Here is a 23,574-nt window from a genome sequence, read left to right as displayed (position 1 = left end):
ATATAATAGCCATGTGATGGAAGGTTAGATGGAGTTTTAAGAATATTATATGTCATTTGTAGAAAACGGCTCCAAAATTTAGAAATGAGTAAAATATAATAGCAAAATAATAATGGCAGCTCACTCTTAAATACTTTCATGATCCAAACATCTCTTAAATGATTGTTTTAATAGATATTGTTACTTCATTTTATCTACCACTATAAAGCTGATGCTGTTTTTCACAGATGAGATAAAGAATCATTAAGATGTTAAATAATCCACTAAAGATTGCAGAGTAGAGATTCAAATGAAGCCACTAGAATTCTGGGCCCAATTTTGTACTATTAAGCACACTTTGGACTCTAATGCAAACCTAATAAAGAATAAATCAGAAAAAGATACTATGAAAATATTTTTAAACAAATTGGCTTCTTGAAATTTCTGATAAATGTTTTTCCTAATATTCTATTCCATAATGTTTAGCATTTAAACATGACTATTTCAATTCTGGATATGGCATGGATGATTTCTCATTTATCTTTATCCATTAAGAAGCTATAGAGATTATAACTATTTTTATTCTTATATATTTGCATTTTGCTGCTTGATGTACATTGCTTGTTTTGTTATTGCTCATAAACATAATTTGACAAAGGGAAGAGTATTTATCATAAAAATGGGAAAAGGGGAACTATTAATATGCTCATTATAAATTTTTCAAAAACTAAATTAGTAATGCTTTTCCAAGGACAGTTAAGTAGGCCACAGAAGAATGTTCCAGAACAAAAGAAACTGTGCTTTTTAAAATAAACTTAGAAGAAAAAAAACTTTGGGCTTTGTTCATGGATAGGAAGAACCAACATAGTGTAAATGGCGATACTCCCAGAACTGCTATACAGATTTATTGAAATTCCATTCAAGATACCATTAGCAAACAAATCTCACAGACCTATAGAAAATTTCCTAAGATTCATTTGGAAACTGAAGAGACCTAAAATAGAAAAAGCAGTTTTAAGCAACAATGCCAAGTCAGGGGCCATCACAATCCCTGACTTGAAATGATACTATGAAGCCACTATGATAAAATCATCATGCTAATGGCAAGGAAAAAATATTCTTTAACTTGAATATCAGTTAAACAAAATAGAACATGCAGATGCAACTCCCAAAACCCTCACCTACTATATCTCTGACAAAGGGGCCAAACATGTTCACAGCAAAGAAAGAAAGACTTTTCAGTGAACGGTGCTGGAAAAACTGGCTTTCCATGTGCCAAATACTAAAACTAGACCCATGTCTATAGCCATTTACTACATTAAACTCAAAATGGATCAAAGATCTAAATATAAAACAGAAACACTAAATCTACTGGAAGAGAAAATAATTAGAAATCTTGAAGACACAGATGTAGGCAGGGACTCCATGAACAAAACCCAAACTGCCCAGGAAATCTATTAAAAGTCAAGAAATGGTATCTCACTTGCACTACAAAAGAAATTACCAAAGGACTAAAAAGGCAACCAACAGAACAGAGAAATTTATTGCCGTTATCTCTCAGACAAAGGGTTTGTATCTAAAACATATACAGATGTGACAAAAATCAGACATCCTCCCACATAATTCACAGACTCAGTGGAAATGTGGGCATCTGAGATGAATGTGTATTTCTCATATGAAGAAATGCAAATAGCAAATAATGTACTAAAAATGTTCAGCGTCATTGGTCATTCAAGAGATGTAAATTAAAACAACATTGAGATTCAGTCTCATCGCAGAAAGAATGGCTATCATCAAAAAATCAACTAATGATAGATGCTGGAAAAGATGTGAGAAAAAAGAAAGCCTCTGTTGGTGAGAGTACAGATGGTTACAGTCACTCTGGAAATCAGTGCAGAGATTTCTCGGAAAATGAAGATTTGAGGTCCCATTCAATGCAGTTATCCCCCTTCTGAGTATCTTCCTGGAAGAACTGAAAACATTACATCATGGTGATGTATTTATACCCATGTTTATAGCAGCTAAATTTTAGGAAACAACCTGAATGCTCATCAACTGAGGAATGGATAAAAGCATGTGGTCTCTTTATATAATGGCCTATGACTCAGCCATAAAGAAGGATAAACTTGTGACTTTCATAGGTAAATGGATGTAACTGTAGAATTGACTCATAAGTGAAATAAACCAGTCTCACATATGTAAACATCATATTGTTTCCCTAGTATGAGTAGCTGAAAGAATAAATAAGATCCAAAATGTACAATAGATACTGTGAAATGGGAGGAAACTGTTCCAAATGAAAGAGAAACTGGGTTGGCAGTGAGGAGAAACAATGAAAAAAAAAGATATATATATATATATATATATATATATATATATATTCTTATATTCTTTTGTGTGCATGTGTGTGGCTAGCTCAGCTCACCATGAGGGATAAGGCTGGTGCAGCATGTGGTGCTGGGGATCAAACTACCATCCCTGTGCTTGCCCAAGCTTGCCTAAACAGGTTCTTTAGACTGCTGAGCTATCTCGCCAGCCCTAATGTTTTATTAAGATAGTTATACTACTAGTTTCTCTTAGTTCATTACAAGGAAAGATTTGTGCTAATATTATTTAGACATTTTTTATGCCTGTATCTTGTGCTCTGTGTAACTACTTTGAAGATAACAATATGCAATGTATTAACTATTGCTCTCCTCTTGTTTTGAAATTTTGGGGTTTTTTTCCTTTAAAATAAAGATACCATTAATAATACTTTGGACATCAATTTTTGAGATTGTTTTAGTCAATTGGCCATTATTACAAATCATCATAGACTAAGATGCTTATGAAGATGGTATTTGGGGTGCCAGGGAGATGGCTCAGTGGAATAAGTGCTTCCCTGGCAAGCACAAGGGCCTGAGTTCAATCCCGGTTCTGGAAAAAAAAAAAAAAGATGGTATTTTGTAGCTCCAAGGGTGAAATATGAAGTTGGCTGCTTGCATAATCCAGGCATGATGGGACGCCCTCCAATTTGTAGACTTCTAGCTTGGCATTGCACTCTTAAATGGTAATGCTCTTCAGCACTGATAAAGCATTAATCCCATTCTCGAGAAGTTCACTCGCATCAGTTAGGCCCAGTTTTAGATATCATCACATTGAGCATTCCATATGAATTTTGAGGGGGACTGAAACATCACTCCATTCATTGCAGTGACTTACTTTTATCTGAAAGAAGCGTCTTTGCTTGAATTCTACAGTTATAAGAAAATTATAATATGGACATAAATTGAGTATATTTTCTACTAAATAGAATTAATAAACTGAAAACCCTGATAATTCTGTCCATGAAGAAACCAAATATCTAGAAGAACCAAACAAACATCATGAGACGGAGATGTGGCTGATAGAGACAATAATACAAATGTTATAAATGAGGTGTTCATGGCGGCGTATACATAAAAGGAAATTGAAAATCTGATGTACATTCCTGACCTGTGGTCAGCATAAGAAGGTTTTATCAGTTCATTCTTGAAAAACTTCCACATATTGGCTCCTGCCAGTTTTGAAGCTTATATAGAAATAGTGCTAAATTCCTATTTTTGGTTTAAACTATACTGTTGTAGGACATGCTAAAATAAAAGTAGTCAAGGAAAGGAAATAGGAACTGTGCCTGCTACTTCTCACAATTGGGAAACAATGTTATGGTAGCATTTCTTTTCTTCACCACACTCACTGATTTTCTCTTTGTGTGTGTGTATGTGTGTGTGTTTGTGTTGCAGGGAAGGCCAGCAATCCCCAGAACAATGGCAGAAGACATATGGCAGGTGCTCTGGGAATGAAGTGTACCACATTGTTTTAGAAGAAAGTACATTTTTTGCTGAATATGAAGGAAAAAGTTTTACATATGCTTCTTTCCATGCCCACAAAAAGTATGTTTCTGGTTCCAGGAAACATCAGTTAATTAAAATATCAACCAATTACTCAGTTTTTTTGGTAGCTAGCTATCAAAACACTTAAACAGTTTTCTAAAACACAACCAATATCGGTGCAAATGAATTTAAACTATTTTGGAATTTTTGACATGATAATCATCACATTTAAACTGTAGCCCCTGTGTGGTGTCTAGAAATTCAGATTACCAAGAACAAATGGTAATTCAGGAGTGATAATCATTTTTAGCTAATTAAAAAACAGAAATGAATCTTCCTTATGGAACTAAAATTTAAAGTTGATTAACAATTTAAACAAAATAGTAATAAAATATATAAAACCAATAAAAATTTTTAAAAAGTTGTGATAGCACCTTTTCAACAAAGAATATTAAAAGTAAAATGGAAGCATTCAAATTTTGTTCTTTATTTTTTGAGAAAAATATTTATGTAAAAATAAAAATATAGGTACATTATAAAATAAACTTATCTATATTTAAAATATAAAAGTGTATCTGAGTGATTCAAAGTACATATAGTATATTCTACCAGGCCCATATGTGTTCTATTTTAATTTTCAATATGATTTTATGTATATGTGTGTGTGTGTATATATATATATATATATATATATCTCATTTAAAATGTTTTAAACATTGGTTTAAACTATACTATTATAGGACATGATAAGATAAAAGTAGTCGAAATAATTTCTATTGTACAAAATTGTATATAAGAAATATTTCAATATATTACTACATTCAAAGTTTGTTATTTCTCCTAATTATACTATGTAATTACTCAGGAATTAAGAAAGATGTTTCTTTCTGAAAGTAAATCAAACATGGTAGAAATAATATTAAAAGAAATTTGGAGGCCCTTGTTTTCTTTCAGACCATTTTAGGGGTCTTTCTTTACATATATAGTTCATAAACTTTTCTGATTACATAATTTTTGTTTCAATTTTGACCAAAGCAAATTTTTTTAGTATCAAAACTATGTTAAAATGCTTTATTCCAGGAGATGATTAGAGACTTTTGTATCCTATTGATAGATACATTAAAAGCTACATTTATAAACTTTTATCTATGTATGATAAGCACTGTAATTTATCTATGTGGCTTGCCATTCATTTTATATCATATCTGATACACTTTTGTGTCTGTCCACATTTTCTTTAAAAATAGCAATCTTAATCAGATACAAAATTATGCAAGGAGTTTGGTTAATATTAAATTCAGGCAAAAAAGCACAACTCATTTTACTACCAAATTCCAGTGCTGTGTGTCGCCTCTCAGCCCTGTGATATCAAGTGTAGACCCTGTCCCCCGTCACTCCAGACCAATAATTTACTTTGTCTCAACTGAAGGAGACTTGAGACAAAGCAAATTTTTATAAAAATAATAAAATTCTATTCTTCCTACATGACATGCACTCTGATGTTTTCTGTTTACTATCTTTTTGTCATTGTTATATTAATAACATGGTCATGTGTTTTACATGGATATAATTATGTGTATTTTTACAAGGTATAAATCTTACCCTAGAAATGAGGAACTTAAAACTTTTAGGATTCCTTCAAACTTCAAAATTCTGTGACTTGTGGTTTTAATCTTCTTCCTTACAAATTTACTAATTTTCTTACTTAAGAAAAAAAAGATAGAAAACCAAGTTTCTTTAAAAAAAAAAGATATATCCTAAGACCCTGGCTGAATTATAATTTTTAAAGTCTTATTTTCTTTTTCTTTTTTTTTCTGTTTGTTTTGTTTTGTTTTGTTTTTAATTAAGGTTTGGTGTCTGCTTGATTGGTGTTAGGAGGGAGGATAATAAAAACATTTTGCTGAATCCAGGTCCTCGATACATTATGAATGCAACAGACATATGCTTTTATATTAACATTACCAAAGAAGAGAATTCAGCATTTAAGAACCAAGACCAGCAAAGAAAAAGCAATGTGCCAAGGTCATTTTATCATGGACCTTCTTCCAGATTACCTGTACATAGCATAATTGCCAGCATGGGTAAGTACAGGAAGTAAAAAAAAAAAAAATGCCTAAGGTAACCTTTAACATATTAAAAAAAGAACAATAAGCTTACCTTAATTTTATTAAAATCTCAATACCAATTGGAAAATGCATATTCATATTACAAACTAGGACTAGATATAGAGAATAAAATTTTAATCTAATTTAGGAAAAGTGAGATATTACAAAAATATAGTCATGGAGGCGGGAGATAGCTTGGTGATCTAAGTGGCTGCATGCCAAGCTCGAGAGCCTGGACTCTGGCTGGGTTGGGGAGACAGCTCAGTAGAATAAGCACTTGCCTGGCAAGCTCAGGGTCCTGAGTTCAGTCTCCGGTACTGAAAAAAACAAAACAAAAACAAAAACCTGGGTTTAGTTGCTGGACCCAGAACCCTTGGCACTCTGTGCTGGCAACTGAGACTGGGCGTGGTGGCACATGCCTGTAAGCCCAGCATTTGGGAAGTTGAGACAGGAGGATCACTGGGAGTCTGAATTGTGTAACAAGACCCTGTTTCAAATAGATAAAGTCAGTAGTAATTAATATAACATATATTATACTGTAATACCTGACATCTATATTTATTATGCCTATTGTTTATCCAATTACTCATAGAATCTACCTTTGATAGTAGCAGTCTTTCTCAAAATTCTATTTCCATTTCCCATTTCTTCTCATCACTGATGTGGCTTCTGTGGCACACACATGCACACACACGCATGCACACACACACATGTGTGCGTGCAAAAGAAAAGGTCAAGAGAAAGAAATACAGTGGATTCAGAAAATAAAAATAGTCCTAATATTTTATCACCAACGCCCCTAAAGATCTATATTTAGTTTTTTTACAAGAAAAATAAGTGCTACCTTTTAAGTAATTCTAAAACCTTCACTTATGCACTGGACCCATGCTTTATTTTGTTCTCAAAGATTGTATTCCTTAATTCATCCCTATTACCTAACTTAATTTAAGAAGTTAGGTAATAGGGATGAATTAATTTATCAAATAGCAGGCTGATCCTTCATTCTTTGCTTTTTCCTTCCCTACCCCTTCTCCATATCTATTTATATGAACAAAACCCAGCACTTTTGAACCTGATGGTGTGACACCTTCATAAATCCTCAAAAGTGTTGTCTTCTTTTGATGTCCTGAAATCTTAGGTCACTTGTGTCTTGGTTCAGTTATCTGCCATCATATCACTGAAATTCCTCGACCAAGGTCATCATTTACCTCTTTACCGACTTTCTTAGTGGCAATAATGACCCTGGGCATGTTTTTCTTTGAAGAATCAGTGTCTTTTCTATGCATCAGACATGCATTTACCCAGGTTGGATTAAACTGTACTCCAGAAAACTACATTTTCTTTACTTAAATTGTTAATGTAAACTTCTCTTTACAATAATAAATTCAATATTCAACTGGCTACCAGATATTTCTGTCTGAATGTCTTTCTTGCAGGAATAGCCAGTACAAAAGCTTGAGTTTCCCCACTTGCTTCCCTTTTTTTGTTGTTGTTTGCTACAAACAAATGATTCCATTTTTTTTCAACTTGTGAGGTCATAATCTGACTCACGCTGCTTTTCTCCTGTCATGTCTCATACATCCCTTTATTCTACTAAATGTGATCACAGTGTAGCTTTTAAAATTATTCACATCTTCTCCTGTGCATTACCAAAGGTCACCATAGTCTGTGCCTCTGACATCCTTTCCTGGAGCAGCTGGCTCAAACTTCTTGTCTTCTCTCCTGTCTCCAATCTTGCTGTCCTATACTCTGTTCTCCAACCCACAACATGGTAATAATCTTTAAAATCACTTGGATAATGTTATTCTCCTGAGTCAACCTTTTTACCTGTTCCCCTTTACTCAGTGGAAAAATATTAAAACATTAAACAGCATGGCTGTCAGAATGACCAAAATTTCTAATTTGTGTGAGGCAATCCCAGTTTGCTTAGGGTAGTCCAATTTCCAGTTTAATTGTCATGAGCACTCCATTTCACTCCTATGAGCCCTGAAGTTTAAAGGTAAACTGCAGCCACTTGACTTACAGGCTTTTAAAAATTATTTCTTATTTCTGTAGCCTTATATTTTACTATCCTTTCAATTATTCTCTTAACTCTTGTCATACTAAATTTCTTTCAGTTATTACTAATTTTTTGTCACCAGTGGACCTTAACCATTAAATGTCAACTGACACAATTGCATTTGACCCCAAAATTAATCTGAACAACTACTTTGAATCCTTTACATGACAGTCTAAAAATCACACTTTCTAAGATGTATTGCATTACCTGTGTAGACTTATTTTTCATGATTCAATAGTTACTTATTAAATACCTAATATGTACCAAACTCATAAGTATTCATGATTAAAATATTAGTCAAAAACTGCAGCTTACAGACCTTAGAGTCTATTATGAGAAGGATGAGCAGTAAATACAAAAATATATAAAATAAGTCGATTATTTGGTATGTTAGAATGTCATACATATGAGGGAAAAAGAAAACAGAACTGGTAGAAGATTATGAATTCAGGGAGGATTAGATTTTTAAGTGATTTGGTTAATAGTTTCATTAGAGGTGACAATTGACCAAATACTGGAAGGAAATGAGGAATTTAGCCCTGTAGATGTCTGGAGAAAATAAAATTTGGGGTACAGACAGCAATTAACTCAAAGAGCACTTAGTGGGAGCTTAGCTGGGTGTTGTTGGGCCAGTAAAGCAGCCCTGTGACTTAGGACAGTGTGTAATAAAAGAATTGGAGTTGGAGAGAAAGGGGTAGGGAGAGGTCAGATCATGTTGGCTTTTTAAAGCAAGTGAGAATCATTACAAGGATTTAAACAGGACAACTGTCTAAAGTTTCCTAAATTCACTTATATTGTAATGCAGATACTCTGGTTGTTATGGAGATAGATGTTTTGAGGCAAGTATCAGGGTGTCTTCAAATAGAAATGGTAAGAAAAAGGATTCTGAGTATATGTTGAAGAGTGCCATGCACAGGATCTCCTAAGGAAATGTGGCTAAACTGTGAGGACTAGAGAATTTCTTCAAGATTTCTGTTTGGAGCTGCTCGATAAAAGAAATAACGATCAACTGAGATAGAGAATGCGGTGAGGAATGCAAATTGGGTGGAATAAGAAGGGCTTACTTTGGACCACATTACATTTCAAATGACTGTTAGACATCTAGAAGAAGTAAAAGAGAAAGTGAGATAGAAGAATCAACATTTCAGGGGACAGGTGCAGCTTGCAAAATCAAATTTCATATTTCTGAGTTTAAATATTCTTCTAACGCCATAAAACAGGAAAAGATCATTGAGAAAATAAATTAGTGCCAAAAAGTGTCTAAAGGTAACAAATAGATTTGGCAGCAAACAACATTAAGAAACAGGGAGACAAAAACAGTAATGACAACAAAAATCCTAGCAAAACCCAAGGAGGAGTCCCTGACTAAGTAGAAGGAAAACCATAGGACTGGTGTCTAGAATACCAGTGGATGGTTGTATGAACAGTTGCCTTATAAGACAATGAAAATGTTTCTGATAGGTATGTAAGGAGAGGACTAGTGGTTCTCAATTGAATTGAGCAATGGAATGATTATTGTCCTGTAAGGGTGCTGAAGAATGCCAGATTAGATTGGGCTGAGGAAGGAATGATTAAACAAAAATTAGACATTAGGTCTACAAAACTCTTTTTTTTTTTTTTTTTTTTTTGGAAGAACCAGAGATTGAACTCAGACCCTTGCACTTGCCAGGGAAGTGCTTATTCTACTGAGCCATCTCCCCAGCCCCCAGCAAGACTCTTAAAGGAGTTTTCTGCGAAGAAGAGCCAAAAAATGGCGTGTAGGTTGGCAGAAAGATAAGAAATTGAGGATCATTTCTTATCCAGGGAAATGTTCACATAAGAAAGAAAAAAATGCCTTTCAGTACTCTCTCTCTCTCTCTCTCTCTCTCTCTATATATATATATATATATATATATATATATATATGCTGTATATATCAATGATTACCTGTTATTAACTTTAACATTACAAGATCAGTATGTCATATAGATGGCAAATATCTTGATGCATGTTCGTGTTTCGTTGCTATAGGTACTGTGGCCATAGATTTACAAGATACAAGCTGTAGATCAGTAAGTGGTCCCACGCTGGCTCTTCCTGTAGAAGGAAGCAAAGACATAAGAAGACCTAGTATTGCTCCTGTTTTAGAGGTTGCAGATACATCATCAATTCAAACCTGTGATCTTCTAAGTGACCAATCAGAAGATGAAACTGCACCAGATGAAGAAATGTCTTCAAATTTAGAGTAGGTTTAGATGCTTTTAAGTGTAAGATTACTTGCTTTTCTGCTCATATTCTCAAATATTATATTTAGGTACCACATTCATAGTAGAGTTTAAAATTCTTACCTGATGGACATCCTAGACTCATTCCTTCACAATTGTATCAAAACATCATTCTGTTGCCCACTGTCTCTGTGGACTGTAAAGCATTGAAACTTTCATGTTTCTGTCTTCAGTATATTTTTCAGTCTAAATTTGTCTAAAATATCCATTATTCACATATATATGTGTTGTATATGCATTATACATATTTATATTCATAGTGTATAAGCTACATTTTTACAACTGTATTTTATAGTATTGTTTTCTACTGTGAATATCTTTTATTTCATGTCTTTGCTAAAGTTTAGTCACTGCCTTGAAGTATAGCTATTTCCATTAAGCTTTTTCTTTTCTACCTCACCAATTAATAATTATTTCCATCCATGTGCAACAGTAATATTTTTATTTGTGAATAAAATACTCTCTATTTTCTATGCTTTCATAATTTTACAGTACCTATAGTACCTAGCTATGTTGTATTAGTCTGAAATAGAATTTGTTTACATGTCTTACTCCATACATGATATTGCCTCAGGAAAGTGGAAAGGAAGTGGAGCTGTGCACAGCCTTGGCTGTGGATTCTAGTTGACCTCATTTGCTTCGCCAGCTCCATCTTGTACTAGTGATGTACAGGTGATTGATTAACCTGGCCTGCAACGTCTTGACCAGTAAACTACATGTAATTACTACCTCAAGAATGGTATGAAGATTAATGAAGATGATAGAGAAAAAGTGCTCAGGACAATGTTTTCTGCTCAGTAAGCAGCTAGGAAATGTTGATTACTGTTAACAGTGATATGGTTGGTCGTGGCATTCGTGTCATCATCTTATATCATTTTTCTCAATACCTCTATATAAATTAAATTAAGGATAAGTTAAATTAAAATAAACTCAAATTTATTGAAACTTTAAAATATCCCCTTTTGAAAAATCCCACATGCTGCTACTGTAAGAAGCTTTGATCCACCCATAGAATAAAGTCCTCTCATGAAGAAATTACTGTCTGAGCCCTACAATGGATTTATGGAATCCAGGATGAGAACGAGAGGTGTGGCACCCAGTGTCTTTGCATGTAATTTTGTCTTGAGGTGTGACTGAAGTTCTTAAAATCTCTCAAAAAATTTGAGTGCTAGAAGTTTGTATTTCTAAAATAAAATTAAAGAAGGGCCGGCCAAATAGCTTAGTGGATTAAAGCACCTGCAAACGGGTGCAGGGGCCAGAGTTACGATCCCCTGGCCTGCTGTGCAGGCCCCTACCCCAGGGCATGCTGAGACAGCAATTGAGACTGGGGGTGGTGGTGCACACCTGTAATTCCAGCACTTGGGAGGCTGTAAACAGGCAGATCACTACGAGTCTGATCTAGTAGTAAGACCCTGAACACCCTGTAGACACTTCCCTAAAATAAAAAAAAAAATAAAATAAAAGAGATATTAAAGTAATTGTGGACATGACCAACTTATCAACATTGTCTAGAAGAGCAGTTTAAATTAGGTCTAAACCTTATGGTTTCTCAGGTAAAGTGATTGAAATCAGAGATTTTGAGGGGCAGGGATAAAAGAATATTCTCTGTACTTATTCTCTTATCCTAATTATTATTTATGTTTCTATGTTTTAGAAGACTCGCTGTTTGCAGCAACACAGCCAAAATATGCAGGTGGCTATTTTGTAAACATTAGCAAACAAACTAAATGTCTTTGGAAATATTTTAAGTGTGATTGCAGCAAAAACCGTGTCAAATTAATTCACTTAATCATTTTTTCCTTTCTGGCTTTGCATTCATGGCTAATGAATATTGTCAAAGCGAATGATAAAAATATACTTTGCTTTAAGTGTGTTTTATAAAAATTAACATTATTCTTACTAACATATGGCTACATCTTATAAGCTGAGCATTGTGAACTTTGATAGAAAGAAATCAGTAGTAAGGTTATGACTTAACCATTATATATTTAAGCTGCTCTTTGGTGTTGAAGCCCAAGTACATACTTGCCAATACGTAAGTTAATATGTTAAGATAAGGTATATTTATAGATACTTTAACTATAATTAGAATGTCCCATGATATTTAAGTGATAGAAAATATTATATGATGTTTTTCAGTCATTTAAAACTATAGAGCCACCCTTGCTTCTCAAGCCTCTAGTAGACCAGACTTAATCTCTGAGTCATAATTTGTCCCTCTTGTTATAAACTGTTGTCTTTATTGAAATATAATTGCAACACAAAGAGTTGTTGATTCTATGTTATCAAAATAAGAGAACATGGTCATAACAATTTCACATGGGTAATATTTCATATTTTTGCAGGTATGCTAAAGGCTACCCACCTTATTCTCCCTATATAGGAAGTTCACCCACATTTTGTCATCTCCTCCATGAAAAAGTGCCATTTTGCTGCTTAAGATTAGACAAGGTAAGCATTGTTATAGCCCTTGTTTTCCCCAGTAATAAAATTATAGAACTATAAAATTATATATATATATATATATATATATATATATTTGAATAACATGTATAGTCTAGAGACTAAAGTATGTTTAAAGGATATTCTTTTCAAATATAAATGTAATTATTGTGGTTATTTTTCCATGTTTAATTTCACTAAAGATTAAATAACCAAATGGATTAGTTTTACATGTTTTAAGGGGATATAGAAAAGTGCCAGAATCTCAGACCTATGAATCCTAAACAAACATAGGCTCCCAAAATAATTTTGGCCAAATGTTCATTATTCATTTCTATTTTTACTTTAAAAAGTTTCTTGAAATCATTAGAGGAGCTAGCCCTAATATGATAAACTTAATGTGCATCTATGAGTGGACCAGAAGGCAGTGTATATAACTTGCCTAATATCTACTTTTATGTCCTTTATGTAATTCTTGGCTTATATTTCTATGGTCTAAAGAAGCTCTTCAAACAAAAAAAATACAAAAAATCTGAGAATCATGGTTTTTTTTTAATCTTTTTCATCATATAGCCAGTGGACAATATAAATAAAAATAAGAACCTTTTATCCACCTTCAATATCTAGAAGTCCCACTAATTCTAGCCAAGATTTGGACTTAGAGTTAAAAATCCCAGCTCTACAATTAAAATCTGTGCATTTTAGACAACTAACTTCACTAATGAATTTCAGCTTTCAAATCTGTAAATTGAATATAATTTTTGTACTTTTTTCATGGTACTAGGGATCAAACTCAGGACCTTACCCTTGCTATGTAGGTGCTTATGCCACTGAGCTATCTCCCTGGCCCTGAATATAAATTTTTTGAGCAGAATAAATTTATTGAGAGAAAGAAAGCTCCTGTCCCTTGGAGGGACAGGAGGGGGGCCCGAGTGGGTAGTTTCCCCTGTGAATATAATTTTAATACAAACTTTGTAGCAGTCCTGTAAGGAGTATATATTTTTAATTCAATAACAAAAGGATTTAATGGCTGAGTAGGTAGTTAATTCACTTTAATATTTTTTGTTATCATTTTATTTATTTTGCTATTCTTTATATCATTTCATAGGTGAACAATATAAATTTTGTTCTTGCTATCATTCTGGAAGATTCAGAGAAAAATAGAAAATCCCTTTCTTTATCTCCCTGAAGTTGTTTATAAAATTGTCCTCAAAGCTAAATGTTTTTCTGGGCCATTGATATGGATAGTTTTATCTTCTGAGTCCCAATTTTCTGCACTCCTCATTTTAATTTGATTTTCTGAAATATTTGTTATCTATTCTAGCTGTCTATGATGACTAAATTTAGTAAGTCTTTAATTACAGAGTTACTCACCTTCATTGATTCTTCCCATGACTAATTTTCTATGACTACTTTTTGTTTATAATATTTTTATTATTTTCCTTAAAGAAGATACCTGGCAGCATACATTTCAGTCATCAGAAAACCTGGTCTCATTTCTCATGGTATTCTTTTTACTATGTAGTTAAAGAGGAACAAAGTATTAGGAGCTCAAGAGTAGAAAGGCTTCATCTTCAACTTAGAAACCTGAGCCATCTGTAAAGCTTACCTTTTAAAGATGAGCTTTGGTAGATGAACAAGAACTGTCTATCTACCATTAACTGGTTCATTACCATATTTCCTGACACTTTACCATCTTAAAGAACCAAAGCTTCTGAGTTTCTTTGGTTGTCAAGTATCTGGGACTGTTGGTTATAGAGCTAACATTAGGATGGTAGCAGGTGTCTGCTATGTGAACCAATGCCTTCAGAATTTGTAAGGAAATGACACAGTTGACTCATGGGTCTGTAACGTGTGTGCTGTGAGACTGCGTCATTTAGTACAGTACAGTCTGTTCTAGTGTCAGCAGGCTGGTATTTTTGTTCATTCTCTCTTGGAATGTTCCTTAGTAATTTAACCTTTTTCTACATTTTCACAGCAAATATCATTTTCCCTAATATATTTCATAAACACAATCAAAAGATCAACCAATCACTATTCTTCCACTAAGTCTTCCACAGCCATATTATTTCTTTATTGGCTTACATTAAAAATGCAGAAATATCCTTTCATTGAAGACTTGTTGTCTTGTTCCTTAACATTTTTGTACCATTTTCCATTGCTTCCTCTGCTTTTGATCTCTTTTTTTCTATTCACTTTTCTCCATAGATTAGAGTCATTAGAATTTGTTAGACTCTTTGAGATTTGTTGTTGATATTTTTTCTCAATCATGTTGTCGCTTGAAATCTCCTTATTTTACCTTTTTTTTTTTTATTTTTGAACAAATGGTTTTGTTTAGCATCAAATTCCAGGCCCATATTTTCTGCTCTTAGCATGTTAAGATCTTTCTTTTGTGCTTCTTGTTCCATTTGAAAAGATAGGCCTTCTTCCAGTTCTGTCTCCTGTAAGTAGTCTTTGTTTTATCTGTGGCTGCTTGGAAGATTTTATCATCTCAATGTTTTGTGCTCTCACCCCTGTGTGCAGCACCGTGCATTTATTCACAGTTCCCTGAAGATTTGAGATTTTCATCATTTCTAGAAAATCCTTTATCAATCTTTTAAAGAAATCTTCATTTGATTCTGACATCTCTAAGTTATTTTTATTAAATATGTGTTAAGGGGCCAAGGGATAGCTCAGTAGAATAAGTGCTTGCTTGACAAGTGTGAGGGCCTGAGTTCCATCCCAGGTTCTGCCAAAAAAAGAAAGAAAAAGAGAAATGTGGGTTAAATATTCTCAAGCTATCTTCCAGGCTTTTAAATTTTCCTTCTGTGTATCAATTCCTTTCATTTCCTGATTTGCATTTGGGGAACAGTTTCAACTCTGCCCTGCAATTGGTGCCTTCAGTTGCATTATATGTACCATTTAAATCAACTTTTGATTTACACCATTTAGTCAGAAAATAGATACATTTTTTAACATCTGCCTTAGATATTTTATTTATTTACTTATTTACTTTTATGTATTTAGTACAGGGTCTATAGGGCCTCACTACACAGATCGGACCTGTACTGATCCTCCTGTCTTCAGCCTCCCATGCACTGGGGTTTGGTTGCAGGCATGCCCCCACACCCAGTCTTGCCTTAGATACTTTAGATAGCTTCTTGATTTTTGTTCACTGCTTAAATCTTTTCTGTTGTTTCTTTGAACATAGTAACTACGTGCAACCTACTGTGATGAATCTATAGCAAGATCTGCAGTCTTTGTGGGTCAAATTGTTTCGTTTACTATTTTTTGTGTATTCTCAACACATTCCTCCCATCAGCATTGTGTGATGTTTTACTACACAACAATCAATGGCAAAGAATCCCAAAGAGAACTAATTTCATCTCAAAAAATAAAAGTAAAAAAGAAACTCATATAGAGACAGATAATAGTGAAAGGGTAGAGTACCAAAGTAGTTTTTCATGTAGGTATTTTAATTTTAAAAACACTTTGGTTTAGTAATAATAATCTCCACACATTCTAGACTCTCAAGTAATAACAGAACACCCTCAGACTAACAATGAGCTTTGGCAATGTATCGCTTTTGTTTTGTTGCTGATATTTTTATTACTGTACTTTTGAATATTTGCATGATTATCTTTACAGTTCTGCTATGCATGTAAGCAGTATTCTACTATCTTCTGTTTTCTTTCCATTTTGAATTCATCACTTTAAATTCTCAGCACTAGAAACACTCCTGAGGCTATTTAGTTATCATATTATTTCATTTCTGGAAATGAATGCCTGAGGCAGACAATGTTTCAATATAGAAAGAAACCCAGCCGTGGTGGAGCAGCGGGTCTTACTGCATAGTCGGATGTGTGCACACACATACTGCTGACTCATTAAGCATCAAGCGTCATCTTCCTACTCCACGCATACCTGTTCTTCTTACCTTAAATTGAATAGCTAGGCAAAGATAAATGTAGCCATCTTCACATTTATTAAAAATAAAGGATTTATTTAATTAGATTAATATTCTATTTCCATCTATCCTATTTTTTACCTATTAGTGGAGTATAAATGTGATATTTCTTTGCATAATTTTTCTTTTCTAGAGTTGCCAGCATAACTACTATGAGGATGCAAAAGCTTATGGATTCAAAAATAAGCTAATTATAGTTGCAGCTGAAACAGCTGGAAATGGATTGTATAATTTTATTGTTCCTCTCAGGGCATATTATAGACCAAAGAAAGAACTTAATCCCATAGTACTGCTATTGGATAACCCGTAAGTATATTTCAAAATATACAGAGTTTTTAATATCACATTATGTATACAAAATAATTAACTTTAATTTGCTGGTAGTATTTTAATCAGATACATTATGGTACATGATTCATTGGGAGATAAATTCTATGGTATAGCAAAGCGTTGACTACAGTTGTGTTTCAAAAATACTACTTAAAAGATCACTAGAATTCTGTCTTTTTAAATATTTTGTGAGTGATTCTTCACTTATGCTTTGGGAAACAGGATACTGATGTAATTAAGAGAATTTTTCTTGAATTAATTAGTCTATAAAAATTCTGCTGAAACTGAAATATTTTCTTATCTCTCTAATGAATAATTAATTATCAAAGAAGCATTTATTGATCTATTTTATGTGTTGTAGCATGGACCATCATCATGCATTATTTTTGCATTATTATTTTACTATTATTAAAACTTAGATTCTGTTACATTGTACAAGTGATGTTTTATCATATGTGTTGATTTTAAAGCTAATTGATTATGTTTGTTAAATGCAATTATTTATTTCACATATTCTGGAAAGGCTAACATAGCTTAATTCCATCAATCAATCAATCACAAAGAAATCTTTTAAAAAAACTTCATTTAACTGCTTAACAAGTTGGTGTATATAAAATATATAAGTATATAAACATAGATGTGGAGTATTTTTATCATGATAAGAAATATATTCATACTATATACAGATTATTCAGCCTTAGAAAGATGTGCCAATCAGTTTATAAACTCAAAGCTTACAAATTACAGTGTAAACATTTTCATAAAATAAAGACGGACTGACTCAAATGCTGTAGTATTTTTTATTTCACAGCTGATATAAAACAATCAAAAAGTTATCTGATCTTTTCCAAAGTCAATTTCAGGGTTCAAATCTTCTATACAATTCATAGTTCATTGTTCTTTTGGCTATATGATCTTAACTATATTACTCTTTTGATCTTTGGAATCCTATCTATCTATCTATCTACCTACCTATCTATTCAGTTATTTTTGGGAGAATATTTTCAATATTAGAATATTTTTGCATTAAAGATTACATTACACTTCCTAATAATTTACCTTTTAGAAACCAACTGCTCATAAGATACTGCTATTTGCTTATTATTTTAAAGATTGACTTTTTAAAAAATGTTTTTGGTGCAGGGTCTCACTATGCAGCTTGGACTCATAGTGATCCTCCTGTTTTCAGCCTCCACAGTGCTGGGATTACAGGTGTGCACCACCATGCCTGGTCTCAGTGGCTGGCTCAGTGCGTCTGGGGACGTGGCTGGCACGCCATGTGGTATGGGTAATGAAACCCCAGTCCCTGCACTTGCCTAAGCAGGTGCTTAGTCCACTGAGCTATCCTGCTGCCTCCCCATGTTTTTTTTTTTTTAATATTTGACTTTATTTCAATGTAATATCATCTGTCATAATTATTTTGATTTTTTTAGGTTGAAAGTCTGTGCTGGAAGATCCAATAGCTTCCTGTGTACTTCCTAAAAGTCATGTATAATATTTTTATTTGTGTTGTTTGTTGACAGTCATTGGTTAACAATGAGGAATAAACACTAATAAATAACATTCTCTAAAGTTTTGGAGTGTTTTTTGTGGAACCGGGGACTGAACTCAGGTCCTTGCACTTACCAAAGAAGCGCTTATTCCACTGAGCCATCTCCCCAGCCCCTCTCAGAAGTTTTATGCAATCCGTTTTTTTTTTTTTTTTTAAAGAGAGACTCTTATTCTTCTGGAATTGCTATTATTTTGCAATTTATTTCACAACATTTCCAAAAAGTGTTATTTCTTCATGAAAGTTTTTGCATACTCTAAAAACTTGACTGTGTACAGTTCCATATTATTACTTAATTTTCAGAGTTTTACTCTATTTTAAGTTGACATGATCATTCTAAAAATAAAATCAGTGCATGAGTCTTTAAGAAATTTATTCAGAAGACCAATCAATTCAGTATAACAAATTATAAAACAACAGATCCTAAGTATGGAATTTTAAAATGTAAGCAGGAGTTTTAATATGAACAATATGATGAAATAGGTGTTCTCAATGTTTTCTAACAGCAAGACTTTTACAGTGCAAATAGAAGTTAAATGAGAGTGTCATATTGAAAAAACATCTTTTGCTTAGTTTATTAGAGCAAGTCTGATTTTCAGCAGTTCATTAGAGCTGGTGTCAGTTCTGATAGGCCGGCCATCTGCTCTGTTGTGCCATGCTGATTTCAAATGTTTTGATTGCAGCCCTCCTGTAAAGGTCATCTAGTCATATGATGACACCAGCAAAGCAAATACAAGCTAAAATATATTACACAAAACTACACACAGGTGAAGTGCAAGATCCAGGCTTTGCTCAAAATTTTTAGCAACGTCTCCTTTCGCCTGTCCATTTATTACATCAATCTTTTCCACATGTAATGCACAAGAAATCTTTTTTCCCATAATTTACATAATTTTATTTATTTCATAAGCAGTAAACTTTTAATAGTTGAACATTTAAAGACTCAGAATGACCAGGTACCTACTAAGATCATCCGTAAGTCTATTGTTAGCCTTGAATTTACATTTAAACATTTTTTTAAATGTATTTAGTACAAGGCCTTTAGGGTCTCACTACACAGATCACTCATAATGATCCTCCTGTTTTCAGCCTCCCAAGTGCTGGGATTACAGGCAGCCGCCACCATGCCCAATCTCAATCACTGTCTCAGTTTGCCCCAGGGGCAGAGATAATACAACACACTAGGGATTGAATCGGTCCCTACATCCAGGTGTTTTAATCCACTGAGCTATCTGGTTGGCCAAATTTATATCTTTTAAAATATCATGTTGTTTGTCTGACTCAGGTGTATAGCAATATTATTTTTAATTTTTTTTTTTAAGTACAGGGTCTGTGGCATCTCACTACATAGACTGGACTCGTAGTGATTCTCCTGTTTTCAGCCTCCCAAGTGCTGGGATTACAGGTGTGTGCCTGTCTCAGTGTGTCTCAGAGGTGGGGCCTGTTTAGCACACCGGGGATCCAACCTCAGCCTCTGTGCTCTGCCTAAGCAGGCACTTTGGTCTGTTGAGCTATATGACTGGCTCTGTGTAGCACAATTTTTTTTTAAATTTTTCCTCCTTAATTTTATTGAGAAACAAATAGAAATGAGACAGTTTCAAACCAAATTGTTAGGACAGTTTCAACAGTTAACACATTGCATACATTCTTCCTAGTGGTTAATTGCTGTACAAGATGCAGACTTGATATTCTATTTACAAACACCATTAGAATAAATCATTCTATTCACTAACAGAATGTAGCTATATATCTATCCTAACCACTTTGAATACACAGATACAAAATGGACATTCATCTGTATACCCTTTTTTGTTAGGTTCCATCATTTAAATATTATAGATGTGTAAACTCAGCAAAATATTCTAAAAGAGTCCAGTAGTCCATAGTATTGGGTCTTAAGCCTGACTGGCAATGTCAGAAATTGTTGATCTGAGTCCCCTACAGCTCAACATAACAGCATGGCTTTACTTCTTACATTTCTTTTTTATACTTTTCTTTTTTATACTTTTTTATACTTTTCTGCTGAAAGGTAAAGCAGGACCTATGCAACAAGAGTTGTAGCTTTTGGGTCTGAGAAGGTCAGTGAAATCCTCTCAGGATTTATCCTGAGATCCTGCACCTCAGATTGTAGAACCTTTGTCAGTGTCAGCCATGTGGATGAGTCACGGCCATTGCTTGGCCAATGTGCTCTCTGTGAAAGCCTGAGAGAATGTTTTCTCTCCATGTGACTCTCCTTAGGCACACTGTACATCATTGATCACTTTCGTCTTTGACCCCCATAATCTTGATCAGAAAATTTGGGACATTACCGAGTTACATGATGTTACAGAACAAGTTCTCATATGTCCTGAGTCTTAACTGACCTTGGAAGGCTAGGGCCAAAAGGTTGGCTTTCCTTGTGGCCCTCCTTTTTCTCTAATTTTGTTTTGCAAACTTAGGTTGTTAACCATCCAGAAGACAAGCTTATTGTTATTACCATACAACCTAGGCTGTTAAGCTTCACCTCACTATCTGTCTGAATATCAAACATCTTAGGCATAACATGGAACAAGTATTTTTCATCAACTATTGATATGTTGAACTTTAAGTCCCTATAGAACATGATGAAAAAACATTTAAAAATTAGAATATATATTTTAAAAATAGGCATAAAGAATTATATACTTCTTATGTTTACACATAAGTCCAAAAATCTAACCATATACAACCTTGAAACCTTTAACTTATTTTACAAATAATGATAAAACTGTTTGATAAATTAGTGCCTTACTGGAGAAATTCTAACTTTGAATCACACAGATTTGCAACTGAGATCTAATCTTACCCTATTAGGCTTGTTCAATGTTCTTGATTCTAAACCTCAATTTTTTAATTTGCACCAGAGTGAGGACACTTTGCAGGTTCTTGTGAAGCCCTATAAGGTAGTGCACCCAAAGCACCAGCAAAGTCTCTCAGCCAAGAGAACAGGCAAGAAGCTTCTTTTGCCTTCTGTCTATCAACCAAACAAAACAAAAACTATTCACACGCCTAAGTTCACTTTTGTGAGGGCCCAACTGACTAAGAAAATTAAATTTATTTTAAGTACTTGCAATTGCAGTTTAATATTTTTACAAATAAACTATACAAACATAGAATTATGAAATGCTAAAAAGGCCTATTATACTCATTTCTTGAATAGAAATAACAAAATTAAATTTATTATAGTTATTAGCTCAATGGAATGGAAATAATGGTTTTGATTTTTGTAAGGGATGCAAATTTACAAAGCTTTTCATTTCTTAGCCATCATCAGCAACTTAATATTCAGTACAATGGTAATTTCTGAAGATTTTCATAAGAATCAGATTTTCAGTAGTTATTTTTCTTAATAGAATTACAGTTAGAATTATAATGAATGTGCTCATTTATATTCATTTTACTAAGATCAATTATTTTTTATTTGTGTTAAATTATTTTATGTGTGTTAAATTATTATTTTAATTTCAGCCTGTTTTATTTTGGTCAGAAAATTTATTTTACCCTAGATATATTTTTCTGCTATATTTATCTTTCTTATGATTGGAAGTGATCCTTTATATATAAAACAACATTGAGCTCTACATTTTTAATAAACAATTTTTACATTTACTGCTTACATGTAATAATTTTATGATGAGCTTCATAGTTAAATTTGTTGATCAGTTTTATCACTTTTCCTTAGTGTGATTTCTAGACAGGAATGGTTCATTAAGAAATTAGATTTTTAAAAGTTGTATATCTTCAACCCCTGGTACCACCAAAAAAAATGTGTATAGTTTATTTGATCACTGTAATGATTTTCTTTTTCTATACTCAACTTTTCTTCTGTATTTTGGGATCCAATATGAGTAAAGGATATTTATTTCTGGGCTGGGGAAATAGCTCATTAGAATAAGTGCTTGCCTGGCAAGCTCAAGTTCCTGAGTGAAATCCTCACTACCACAAAAAGAAAGAAAGAAAGAAAAAAAGAACATCTATTTCAATGAAGATTTCATTTTTTTGATTAGTGTTTCTCAATAATAATGCTTCTCAAAGAAAGTCAGGGCTTGCTAACTTCCTGCCTTCCAATGAGTGAAAACATCAGTCTATTAAGGTCCGATGACATAACTTGTATTACTCAATCTCTAAGTAGATTGATGTCAGAAAAAATGGTGTTGATATTTTTAAATGTTTTGGCACAAATATGCAAATGAAGAATTAGTTTTTGTTTACATTTCAGGTTTTCTTCTAAATGGTTTTTCTTAATATCAGTATTAAATGTACTGCATCTTTTTTATTTTGACAAAAATTTGCGTTAAATAACTTTAATAGGGATGATAGAATTACTGAGTCTAAAGAGACTTGTGCTACCTTATGACACAGCTCAGTCAGGGAAATAACAGGTGCTTTAATTTCCTTGATTGAAAATTCTCCTCCTCTCCTATACTAGGCAAACTCCCACACATCTTTCCAAATTAAGTGGCACTTCTCTGAAATCCTTATTGCTTCCTGAGTACCATGTCTTGTTGGGTTGAGGACTGAAACATGTATTGCAGTTTCCTGCTTTTCCACATGGATTCACAATCTTGTCTATCTTAAAATCTAACATTGTATTCTTTTAAGTATATGTCTATTTGAAAGTGTTTATTACACAAAATCAAATTTGCCATGCATGTTGCTGAGCAAAAGGGTGACGAGATGCATCATAAAGTGGATACAATGTATTATTTCTAGTTATTTTTAGCTTGAGGGTTCTTTCCTCAAACATTCATGTAACAAAGAGTAACAAACAGCATTTGCTAAACAATAGGTATTGAGTAGATAGATAAATTAAAGGTGAAATATTTTCATTGTAAATTTTGTGTAATACATATTTGTATGAGCATGTAGTCTATACTTACTTGGCACAATTGAGCGTAATATGGTTATGTACATTCATAGGAGAAAATTACTGTTAATAAGCATGCATAATAGATACTCTGAACAGACATTTGTAACCTACGCTTTTGACATCGCAGAAAAAATATCATTTTTTCTTTACATTCAAAGCCT

General features: G+C 33.3%; 1 protein-coding gene across 3 annotated transcripts in view; it reads left to right on the top strand.

The window, feature by feature from the left end:
* Positions 1-23,574, top strand: part of Kcnt2 (potassium sodium-activated channel subfamily T member 2) — a 417,549-nt gene that overhangs the window by 302,951 nt on the left and 91,024 nt on the right. For all 3 annotated transcript variants that reach the window (XM_023707734.1, XM_023707733.1, XM_004625302.2), the window contains 5 exons: positions 3,741-3,890; positions 5,679-5,911; positions 10,005-10,218; positions 12,604-12,709; positions 16,780-16,952. In XM_023707734.1, the coding sequence (XP_023563502.1) occupies positions 3,741-3,890; positions 5,679-5,911; positions 10,005-10,218; positions 12,604-12,709; positions 16,780-16,952 (876 nt within the window). The remainder of the gene's footprint in view (positions 1-3,740; positions 3,891-5,678; positions 5,912-10,004; positions 10,219-12,603; positions 12,710-16,779; positions 16,953-23,574) is intronic.

Source organism: Octodon degus, unplaced genomic scaffold, assembly GCF_000260255.1.
Source record: "Octodon degus isolate 3935 unplaced genomic scaffold, OctDeg1.0 scaffold00009, whole genome shotgun sequence".
NCBI lineage: Eukaryota > Metazoa > Chordata > Mammalia > Rodentia > Octodontidae > Octodon > Octodon degus.
This window is presented reverse-complemented; position numbering and strand designations above follow the sequence as displayed.